Genomic DNA, 12224 nt, shown 5'->3' on the forward strand with positions numbered 1-12224 from the left:
CCCAGGCGCCCAAAAATAAGCTTAAAAAAAAAAGAAAGTCTTAAAAAAAAAAAGAAACTTCTAGATCACACCTCAAGATCATAAAAGCCATATATGAATGACCCAATGCAAATATCATCCTCAATGGGGAAAAACTGAGAGCTTTATCCCTAAGGTCAGCAACAAGACAGGGATGTCCACTCTCACCACTGTTATTCAACATAGTATTGGAAATCTTAGCCTCTGCAATCAGACAACACAAAGAAATAAAAGGCATCCAAATCAGCCAGTAGGAGGTCAAACTTTTGCTCTTCACAGATGACGTGATCTATATGGAAAACCCAAACATTCCACCAAAAAACTGCTAGAACTGATTTATGGATTCAGCAAAGTTTTAGGATAGAAAATCAATGCACAGAAATCGGCTGCATTCCTATACACAACAGTGAAGCAACAGAAAGAGAAATCAACAAATAGATCCCATTTACAATCGCCAAAAACCATAAAATACCCAGGAAAAAATCTAACTTAAAGAGGTGAAAAATCTATACGCTGAAAACTATACAAAGCTTATGAAAGAAATTGAAGAAGACACAAAAAAATGGAAAAAGATTCCATGCTCCTGGATAGGAACAACAAATATTGTTAAAAATGTCGATACTACCCAAAGCAATCTATATATTCAATGCAATCCCTATTAAATAACACCAGCATTCTTCACAGAGCTAGAACAAATAATCCTAAACTTTGTATGGAACCAGAAAAGACCCCGAATAGCCAAAGCAATCTTGAAAAAGAAAACCAAAGCAGGAGGCATCACAATCCCAGACTTTATTCAAGTTATACTGCAAAGCTGTAATCATCAAGACAGTATGGTACTGGCATAAGAACACACACTCAGATCAGTGCAACAGAATAGAGAACTCAGAAACGGACCCATAAATGTATGGCTAACTAATCTTTGACAAAGCACAAAAGAATGTCCAATGGAATAAAGACAGTCTCTTCAACAAGTAGTGCTGGGAAAACTGGACAGCGACATGCAAAAGAATGAACCTAGACCACTTTCTTACACCGTACACAAAAATAAACTCAAAATGGATGAAAGACCTAAATGTAAGACAAGAAGCCATCAAAATCCTCAAGGAGAAAGCAGGCAAAAACCTCTTTGATCTTGGCCGCAGCAACTTCTAACTCAACACGTCTCTGGAGGCAAGGGAAACAAAAGCAAAAATGAACTACTGGGACCTCATCAAAATAAAAAGCTTCTGCACAGCAAAGCAAACAATCAGCAAAACTAAAAGGCAACCGACAGAAAGGGAGAAGATATTTGCAAACAACATATCAGACAAAGGGTTAGTATCCAAAATCTATAAAGAACTTATCAAACTCAACACCAAGAAAATAAATAATCCAGTGAAGAAATGGGCAAAAGACATAAATAGACACTTCTCCAAACAAGTCATCCACATGGCCAACTGACACGAGAAAAAATGCTCAACATCATTCATCATCAGGGAAATACAAATCAAAACCACAATGAGATACCACCCTACACCTGTCAGAATGGCTAACATTAACAACTCAGGCAACAAAAGATGTTGGTGAGGATGCAAAAAAAAGAGACTCTCTTTTGCATTGCTGGTGGGAATGCAAGCTGGTGCAGCCACTCTGGAAAACAGTATGGGGGTTCCTCAAAAAATTAAAAATAGAACTACCCTATGACCCAGCAATTGAACTACTAGGTATTTATCCAAGGGATATAGGTGTGCTGTTTCAAAGGGACACATGCACCCCCATGTTTATAGCAGCACTATCAACAATAGCCAAAGTATGGAAGGAGCCCAAAAGTCCATCGATGGATGAATGGATAAAAAAGATGTGATATATATATATATATACATATGTATATACACACACACACACACACACACACACACATATATACACACACACACACACACACACACACACACACATATACACACACACACACACACACAATGGAGTATTACTTGGCAATCCAAAAGAATGAAATCTTGCCATTTCCAACTACGTGGATGGAACTGGAGGGTAATATGCTAAGTGAAACTAGTCAGCCAGAGAAAGACAAATATCATATGACTTCACTCATATGAGGACTTTAAGAGATGAGATGAACATAGGGAAGGGAAACAAAAATAATATAAAAACAGGGAGGGGGACAAAACATAAGAGACTCTTAAATATGGAGACCAGAGGGTTACTGGAGAGGGTGTGGAAGGGTGGATGGGCTAAATGGGTAAGGGGCACTAAGGAATCTACTCCTGAAATCATTGTTGCACTATGTGCTAACTCATTTGGATGTAAATTAAAATAAATAAATAAATAAATAAATAAATAAATAAATAAATAAATAAATAAATAAGAAATTTCTAGATGACATAAGCAATAAAGAGAATTAGAAAACAACTTGAACAATAGGCTTAGATTATAACCTGAATTAAACAATACACATTCTTTTCAATCAAGTGTGGAACATTTAATTATAATTAACCATTATATTTTTGTTATATTAACAAATAACTAGTCTTGTTCTGAGCCAGTATTTCCTAAATGTCCATATTGACGAGAACTACCTGCTTGTTACATCAGATTCCAGAGCCCCTATCTTAGACCTAATAAATCAACAGCTGGGCCAGAAGCCAAGAAGGACTTGAGAGTTTTCTGCTTATTCAGTGGGATATTAGGAACCTCTAGTGGAAAGTCATATGAATGACATGAAGCTTAGATTCTATATATGCAGCTGCAAGGGAATAGCTTAAGTCACCATCTTAACCTCATAAATGTGTACAGCCAGAGTAGCAACTTCAAATGCCTACAAGGGGAGGGGAGGTCAAGGAAACAAGACAAAGGTAAGTGGGCTAGGTGTATTCTTCCAACACAAACCTACTTTGCACATTCAAAATGTTTTCTTTGTCTTTCAACATGTGGCTTTCATTACCTAATTTTTGTTAGGGTACAAGAAAATTTCACTTTTACTCTCTACTATAACAAAAATAAAAGAACAAGTGTGAATATAAGTAACAAATGACAACTGCCCTCAATGTCAAGAGATAAAAAGAAGTGGCATGAATACAAGGGACTGGAAAATCCTTCTGCCCTAAGAGAATCATAGTCCAGTACTGCCAGATCTTTAGAATTCTCCAAATAAATCAGAGATGCAGATCATTATGTAAAACCTCCAGAACTTCAAATACTGGAAACTAATTAAGATGGAAATGCTGTAATGGCCTGTCACTGACAGACTAACCAATACATTTACTGCAGGCCAGGTGCAAGTAGGCAGGCTCCCCAATTTTAAGCCTAATGTTATTAAAACAATGTAGTATTGGCACTGGATTAGATAAAAAGATGAACACTGGCAACAATAAAAAAAAATACCAGAAAGATGGGGTGCCTGGGTGGGTCAGTCGACTGAGCATCCAACTCTTGATTTCAGCTCAGGTCATAATCCCAGGGATGTGGAATCAAGCCCTGCATATTGGGCTCCACACTGAGCATGCGCATCCTCTCTCTCTCTCTCAAAAATAGATATAGGGGCACCTGGGTGGCTCAGTCAGTTAGCATCTAAATCTTGATTTAGGCTCAGGTCATGATCTCATGTGGGATCCAGCCCTCCTGCATCAGGCTCTGCATTGACACTGCAGAGGCTGCTTGAGATTCTTTCTCCCTCTCTTTCTGCCCCACCCTGCCGCTTGCTCTTTCTCTCTCAAAAATAAATAAACATTAAAAAAATAAAATATATATATATATAAGAGGGGCGCCTGGGTGGCTCAGTCAGTTAAGCGGCCGACTTCGGCTCAGGTCACGATCTCGCGGTCCGTGAGTTCGAGCCCCGCGTCGGGCTCTGTGCTGACCGCTCAGAGCCTGGAGCCCGTTTCGGATTCTGTGTCTCCCTCTCTCTGACCCTCCCCCGTTCATGCTCTGTCTCTCCCTGTCTCAAAAAATAAATAAAACGTTAAAATAAATAAATAAATAAATAAATAAATAAATAAATAAATAAATAAATAAATAAAAGGTGACATTTCAGATTTACAGGTACAGGAAGAATTATTCAATAAATGATACCAAGAAATTTAATGAATTTGAAAAATGTTAAAAACAATCAAAAGATTAATGGCATAAGAGTACTAGGGCAGGAATTGTGGACATAATCCTTTCTTCCACTCCAGTATAAACAAAGCTAAAATCTAAAAAACAAAATCAGGAAACAATCCTTATATACAAAAGAACATGATTATCTGTAATATAAAATTATGAAAATGATGAATATTCCAAAAGACAAAGCATCAAGGGACAATCCTAAAAAGATCAAGAACAAGAAAAATATTCAACCTCACTAATAACAAAATATTTTTTTAAATATAGGAAACTTAGGTTAGAGTTCCAAAAATCATTCATATTTAGGGCTGGTAATATTATGAAGCTAAATACACATTATTTCTGGTGGGAATGTAAACTAAACAGCAATTGGCAATATCTACCTACCAAAAGGCTTAAAATTCTGCCTCTAATTCTACTTCTAGCAATTTCTAAAACAAATAATCAGACATATGCAAAAGGATGTACACAGAAGAAACCTGATGAAAGCATTGTTGATAACAAGCTTTGGAGAGCAACTAAATTTCCACTTAGGACTGATTAAATTATGATCATAATACAATGACGTAAGTTTATACGTACTGATAAAATATGCCATGCATGTGTTAAATAAAATTTTTATAAAAGCACAGTTTTATATTAATGAAATTTTATACCCTACTCACATATATAAATAATATACACATGGGGTATCTGTGCAGTGTTTGTATATATACAGAAAGTCTGTAAGGTAAGTCTCACTAAATTGCTAATCAACATTATCTCTGAAGGGTGATTAAATAGTGACTGTTTTTGAAGTTTCTGCACTGTGTATTTTTTATACAAGTAAAAGTATTTCCATTTTGAAAAAGAAAAGTAACAAAGATAAACTTTTTATAAAATTTTTTCTAGATATGTATACATTTTTTAAATATTTATTTTGAGAGAAAGAGAGAGAGCACAAGCGGCGGGGGGGACAGAGACAGAGAATCCCAAGCAGACTCCATGCTGTCAGCCCAGAGTCCAACTTGGGTTCCATCTCAGCAACCGTGAGATCATGACCTGAGCCAAAATCAAGATTCAGATGCTTAACTGACTGAGCCCCTCAGGTGCCTTGATATATGTATATATTTTACCTGGGCTATATTATATTCTATTTCTATCCACAGAATGGTAACTTTTCAATGAAACACGAATATATTATCACCAAAGCTAAAAATCCCTACAATCAGAGAAAAGAGTCATCCATAGGGAAAAAGAGGTTCTTGCTTATAGTAAGAATGATTCTGGATCCAATGTGTAATAGCTTACAGCAAAATCACAAAGTATTTCCACTGACTTTTCAATTTAATGCTATACTTAGAACATCTTCACAGTTATATACACAAAAGAACGGGTATTTAACTCTGTGGTTTATAATATTAAATACAGAAATATTATCTACCAGAAGACATAAAAATTACCGTGATTTCGGCTGAGCCTTTCACAAAGGGAAATTCCAGCGTTCTAACTTTCCCAATAAAGAGTGGTGTATCTGTATCTTCCTCATTAGAACCTTTAATTGTAGCTACTACAGTGCCAACCAAATCAATTCCAGTTTGATTATTGTAGTCATCCTTCAAGTAAACAAAAGATAAATTAGAAGAACTGGTAAGGAGATTAAATCCAGAAAAGGAAATGAATGTATCAGAAATGCAATATAAACTCTAAATATCTAATTATCATCATCCTTCTTACTCCAAACACAGAATTCAGTTCTCGGATTAAGAGCTCCACAGGCAGAAAATAATCTGAGAAGCTGTAAAAGAACCAGAGGCTTCCATCTAATATAATGATTTATAACTTTCTATATTAAAAGGACTCCCATTTTAAAATTTCACCTTGTCTTTTACTTTTATTCATCTATTGATCTAGGAAGAGAAGAATGATTCACCCGTCTAAAACAGCAAAAAACTTTCTGAAAGGAGTTAAGTATCCCACCAGCAAAATTTTCCATAAAGGTGAAGTCGGCTACTGTGTTTTACATATTTTTGTTAATATTCTCAGCAGCTCTATTGCTGCTTACTCTCTCGGTAGTAAGAAGCTTTAAAGAGCTCATTGTGATCAATCATCAGAGCAGATCTCTCAAAAATAATTATTTCCTTCTGTCCCAATAGTGAAATGGACACTGAGGAATCAATTTACTTCACACATATTCATAATACATACATGAAAGAAAGGTATGTATTAGGAAAGGTAGGCAAATTCCTGCATTTTTGAGTCAGTCCTACTTAGTATATCTGGATATATTTTACGTATAATGTTACACATTCTCTGTATTCAAATACAAAGGTGTTTATAAACATTTCATTCACCCACACAAATTTTCCATATTATCTTAAACTGAATAATTAAGGTCTAACTCTATAAGTAACTATTCTGCACACTGAAACTAGAAATAATTTTTCTTATTCTTTGCAATTTCGGAAGTAAATAAACATTACCGTAATAATAAGATGTAAATCTTTGGCCAAGGTCCTACTGGCAACTGAACGAACATTTGAAACAGCTGGTGTAGCTGGCTGGATTTTAGGAACTAACTTCACAGGTTCATTAGGCAGAACATCAACTATAATCTTACAAAACAAAAGCAGCATTGTGATGAATAATATATTGATGGTTTAGTATTTAAGAGTAAGACAAGAAATAATGCTAGTATATACTAAATAAAATGAAATGTTACCTTCTAAAATAGATTTTCTTATCTCCTAAACTTGGAATCAACTTACTTTTTAAATTCAGAAAAGATAAATTTTTGCATGTTAACAGTCATCTAAGAACAAATTTAGGGGGATTTAAAAATACAGACAATTTTGGGGGCACCAGGGTGGCTCAGTCAGTTAAGCGTCTGACTCTAGATTTCGGTTCAGGTCATGATCTCAGGGTTTCATGAATTTAAGCCCTGCATGGGGTCTGTGCTGACAGCGTGGAGCCTGCTTGAGATTCTCCCTCTTCCTCTTCTCCTCCCTCACTCAACTCTCTCACAATAAATAAATAAACTTTAAAAAAAAAAAAAGCAGATTTTTAAAAATTTAGTACACTAAGATATTGAATGGAGATGATGTATATCAAAATTACTTTAAATTTCATTATTCAGAATTACTAGTATCTAAAATGTTATTAACTGAAAAATTTTCATGTATGGTTGATAGAAGTAACCTTATCATGATAGACACTAAAATGCTTACTGGAGTCTTTGAAATAAAGAGAAATGGAAAAAGGAACTTCTACATCAGGTCATATTAATGAACATAATTTAAATATATTCTTTTCTAATAGTCCTGAAAATTGCACTATTTATACTTTGCATCCAATAATTAATTCACTTTTAAAACAAAACCTTTTCATTCCTACACTAGGCAAGAAAATGTAAAGCTAACTATAGTATATAAAAAGAGTTAAGCAAACCTGTTCACTGTTAAGAATATTTGCTTTATCCATCATAAAACCAAACTGGATACAATAGGTCCCCACTTTGTTAGGAATTGCTTTATCCCTAAGTTAGAAAGAAAGAGAAGATCACTGACAACTTTTAATTAAAAAGAGAAGGAATTCAAAGCATCAACATTTTCTGTTCCTTCCACAAAATGCATACAAAAACAATTGCTATTACTAAATTTGCCTTCATTCAACAAATATTTCCCATAATATCAAGCTTTACTTCAGGTCTGTCTTACCTGGGTATTCTTTCTCAAAATACCCAGAAACGAAGCTCTGGATATGGCAAAAGTTCACAAGAACAGGAATATAAAGCTGACAAACTAGTAAACACAAAAATGTTGAGTTATGTGTCAAGTGAATTTTGCCTTGTTTCTACAAAATAAATATCCAACTCACAGTTTTATATTTCAAAATTATAGGATATCCTGATCTTTTTATATTACTGTTTTCCTTTCAAGCACCATTCTAAATATTTTACATATAACACAAGGCATTCACTACGACTTACTTATCAATAAAGAGCTCAGTACTTAATAAGAGGTACACATACTAGTATGCTTTGATCACACCTAATGAAAGCAAAAACATGAATAACATTTTCTGGTATAACTTGCATGATATGTGCAACACGGCTCTAGATCTCTAAGGTGGCTTTTGCATGTCATTCACATTCTCAAAATACTGGATAACGGAGTAAAAAAGAACAAAGGCTTTGAATATGTATCTGTACTGAAATCCCAGAACTGCAATATATATGAAAACTTGGAGAAAATAATCTATGTCACGTTTCTCCAAGAGACGAATTCCTAATAAAGTCATAGTAAGACTGAAACAAGACCTCTGCTTCCAAATGGCAGACAAACTCTTCCTGATGAAGACGAGCATATTTTATTTTTCTTTTTTAAAGTTATTTTTTAATTCCAGTATAGTTAACACACAGTGTTGTATTAGTTTCAGGTGTACAATATAGTGATTCAAAATTCAACACATTACTCAGTGCTCATCATGGTTAGTGTACTCTTAATCCCCTTTAACTATTTCACCCATACTCCCCACCTGCCTCCCCTCTGGTAACCACCTGTTTGTTCTCTATGTTTAAAGGTCTGTTTTTTTCGTTTGACCCTTTTCCCCCTTTTCTTCATTTGTTTTGTTTCTTAAATTCCACATATGAGTGAAATCATATGGTATTTGTCTTTCTTTGACTTATTTCACTTAGCATTATGCCCTCTAGATCCATATGTCTTGATATTTAAACAAGTGTATTTTAAAAGGCATTTGCTTGAAGATGTTAAAGAGATAACAAACAAAAGTGAAAAATAACTCAACAGGATATAAGATAGCATGGAGATCCTGGGAAGGGAGTTTCACATTTAAGGCTGCTTTAATCAATCCTGGGAACACATCCTAGGCATAGAGGTGAACCTAGTCAGATAGGCTTCCAAGGGAAAAACCACTCAGCTTTGAATCATGTCAATCTCTGAATGTGGACTTAAATGATAAAAAGACTGCTACTGGCCCAAATAACAGAAGCAAATGTAAACCCAACCTGGAGAAAGAAAACGCCTGACACTTCAAATTATTTCCATAAATATTCATAAACAAAATGTATGGTAAACAATAAAAAACAGGTACATAAAGAGGCAAGAAAACTAGAATGAAACTGACAGAAGCAAAAGACCACTGAAACAGACCAAAAGGAACTTGAGACAGACTTTTAATAAACTCTGGTTACTGCTTCTTAGGATAATAAAAGACAAGACTGGGAATTCCAACATAGAACTGGACTTCAAAAAGCAAAAACAAAACTAAACTAATAATGCCAAACAAATTATTTATTCAAAGATGGGTTTAACAGCAAACTGGATACACTGAAGGTATTTCAGAAGAAAATATCTAGAATGAAGGGAGACAAAAAAAAAGAGTGGCAAATAGAGAAAAGAGGATGAAAGACTGAGAATGATGTAAGGACTAATATGCCAGAAAAAAGAAGAAGGAAAGAATGAACAGAAGCCATATTTGATGAAATGGCTGATAGTTTTTATAGGCTTTGATTTTATGGTCTTTGAGTTTGAAAAATTAAGTAGAATAAATAAAAAGAAATCCATGAATAGGCATGTCATAGTAAAATTGTTGAAAACAAAACTTAAAGCAACCAAAGAAGAGTGGAAATTATTACTTTTCAAGATAAAAATAAGGCTGACAGCTTAACTCAACGTAAACAACAGGACAGTGAAGGCTGGCTTGAAAGTACTGCAAGAAAGAACTGCCCATCTAGAATATCATTTCTAAGAAAAATACTCATCTAGTACGAAGGTGGAGTAAATATATTTTCAGGTAAAAAAGAGACAATTCATCGCCAGATGTACACTAGAGGAAATACTAAAGTAACTTCCTCAGATGCAAAACCTGAGTGGAAGATTAACAGAATAAATGAGTTAGTAAATCTAAATGAACACTATATAAACTAATACTGTATTCATAGGCTTGACATATACAATAATGAAGGCATTTAAGTTGAGAGAAATGGTGTTTAAGTGTTCTAAGATCCATGCAGGCCAAAGAGAGGGCAAAAAATGCAAAGTGTCATCACACATTGCTATAGGATGCCAACTATGCATGCTGAAATCGCTTTTAAAAAACCCACTTACAGAATAGTAAGATCATATAACTACCAAGTTAATGAGAAAAAACAATAACTAAAAACACTTAATAAATTCTAAAGAAAAAGGAACAAAGAGTAGGAGGATCAAATAAACAGGTTGAGTCAAAAGCAAGTGCTTTCAGTTATTATTTGTAAGATCTAAACTTTTCATTTAAAAGATTATTTTAAAAAACAACTATAATGCCATCTATAAAAGATCACTTAAAATATAAAGATACAAAAGTAATGAAAAAAGATATTTATCCAAAAACTCTCATGATCCCTAAGGTGGCTTTTGCAGGTGACTTATATGGAAAGTTGGTATACTGTTATTAAAGTAGATTGCCAAGCAAAAAGCATCACTAGAGAAAAAAGGTGAATACTTCATAATGTTAGCAAATTCAATTGGCCAAAAAAACATAATAATGTAAATATGTATGTAAATATTAACATAGCCTAATAAAATGTGTGAACACTAACAGAACTAGGAGGCAAAGTAATTCCGTACTCATAATGGGAGATTTGCAACACTGCTTAAAAAATACACCTACACAGGGGTGCCTGGGGGACTCAGTTGGTTAAGCGACCGACCCTTGATTTTGGCTCAGGTCATGATCTCACAGTTTGTGAGATCAAGCCCTGTGTTGGGCTCTATACTGACAGCAAGGAGCCTGCTCAGGATTCTCTCTCTCTCCTCTCTCTCTCTCTCTCTCTGTTCCTCCCCCACTCGCGCTCTATCAAAATAAACATTTAAAAATATATATACAGTAAAACCTTATTTTGTGAACATAATTCATTCCAGAAACATGCTTGCAATCCAAAGCACTCGTATATCAAAGTGAATTTTAAGAACCATTGGCTCAGTTGTGATTATTCGGCATCACGTACTACTTGTATTGCAAAACATCACCTGTTTATCAAGTTAAAACTTATCAGAAACGTTTGCTTGTCTTGCAGAACACTCTCCAAAAAAGTTACTTGCAATCCCAGGTTTTACTGTATATAGAAAAATTAAAAATATAGAAAAAAATTAAACGTAGAAAAATGAAACACAAGGATTACCAAATTTTGAATTAATGAACATAACACTGTACTTCACATGCAGTGTTTATTATTTTCTAGTGTACATATTTACCAAAATTGACCATATGCACATACAACAAAAACAATTATCAATTAGTTTCAAAGAAATGGAATTATATAAGGTAGGCTCTCTGATCACAGTGGAATTAAGCCAGAAATCAGCAACAGAAAAAGAATAAGAAAATCCCCAAATTCAGAAATTAAAAATATACTTCTAAAGAATAGCCATGGGTAGAAGATGAAATCACAATCGAAATTAGAAAATATCTTGATCCAAATAATAATGAAAATACAATGTAAAAAAACTTGCAAAATTTATACCTCTACATGTATAAACACATATATTTAAACATAAGTATTTATAGTCACATATATGTATATACAGGCTGAAAATAAGCATGTTAAGCAGCAATCCTAAGAAGTTTTAAAAAGGCAAAAGTTGGTTCTTCAAAAACACCTACAATATTTACATCTCCTGGTAAGATTACTTGAGTAACAAAAAATAATGTGAACAATGGGAGATCACTATAGATCCTACAGGCATTAAAATTGAATTATGAACGAATTGTTAAATTAACATAAAGAATGACAAATTGAAAACTGTAAGTTACCAAAACTGACCAAAGACAACAAGGAAATATAAATATTCATTTAACTGCTGAATTTGAAGAAACTGAATCCATACTACAACCTTCCTCCCCAAAACTACAGGCACAGATGTCTACACTAATGAAATCTACCAAACATTTAAGGAAGAAATAATGACTCTCACACAAGATCCAGAAAATAAACCAAGACTTAGGGCCCACTTCTCCCTGCTACTTTAGTGAGGCATTCATGACCTAGATACTAAACCTAAAAAGAACATTTAAGAAAGTGTAGGCAACCCTGACTCATTAATGTAGATGAAAAAATTCCA

At 34.2% G+C, this 12224-nt stretch overlaps 1 protein-coding gene across 4 annotated transcripts in view; it reads right to left on the reverse strand.

The window, feature by feature from the left end:
- Positions 1-12224, reverse strand: part of SMCHD1 (structural maintenance of chromosomes flexible hinge domain containing 1) — a 169622-nt gene that overhangs the window by 51140 nt on the left and 106258 nt on the right. For all 4 annotated transcript variants that reach the window (XR_006209810.1, XM_007089496.3, XM_042961837.1 and 1 more), the window contains exons 35-37: positions 7549-7636; positions 6585-6716; positions 5565-5717 (exon numbers count right to left, since the gene is read on the reverse strand). Coding sequence is in view for 3 of the 4 variants with exons in the window: in XM_007089496.3 (XP_007089558.1) it covers positions 5565-5717; positions 6585-6716; positions 7549-7636 (373 nt within the window). In the remaining variant the exon portion in view is untranslated. The remainder of the gene's footprint in view (positions 1-5564; positions 5718-6584; positions 6717-7548; positions 7637-12224) is intronic.

This window comes from Panthera tigris, chromosome D3 (genome assembly GCF_018350195.1).
Source record: "Panthera tigris isolate Pti1 chromosome D3, P.tigris_Pti1_mat1.1, whole genome shotgun sequence".
Lineage (NCBI taxonomy): Eukaryota > Metazoa > Chordata > Mammalia > Carnivora > Felidae > Panthera > Panthera tigris.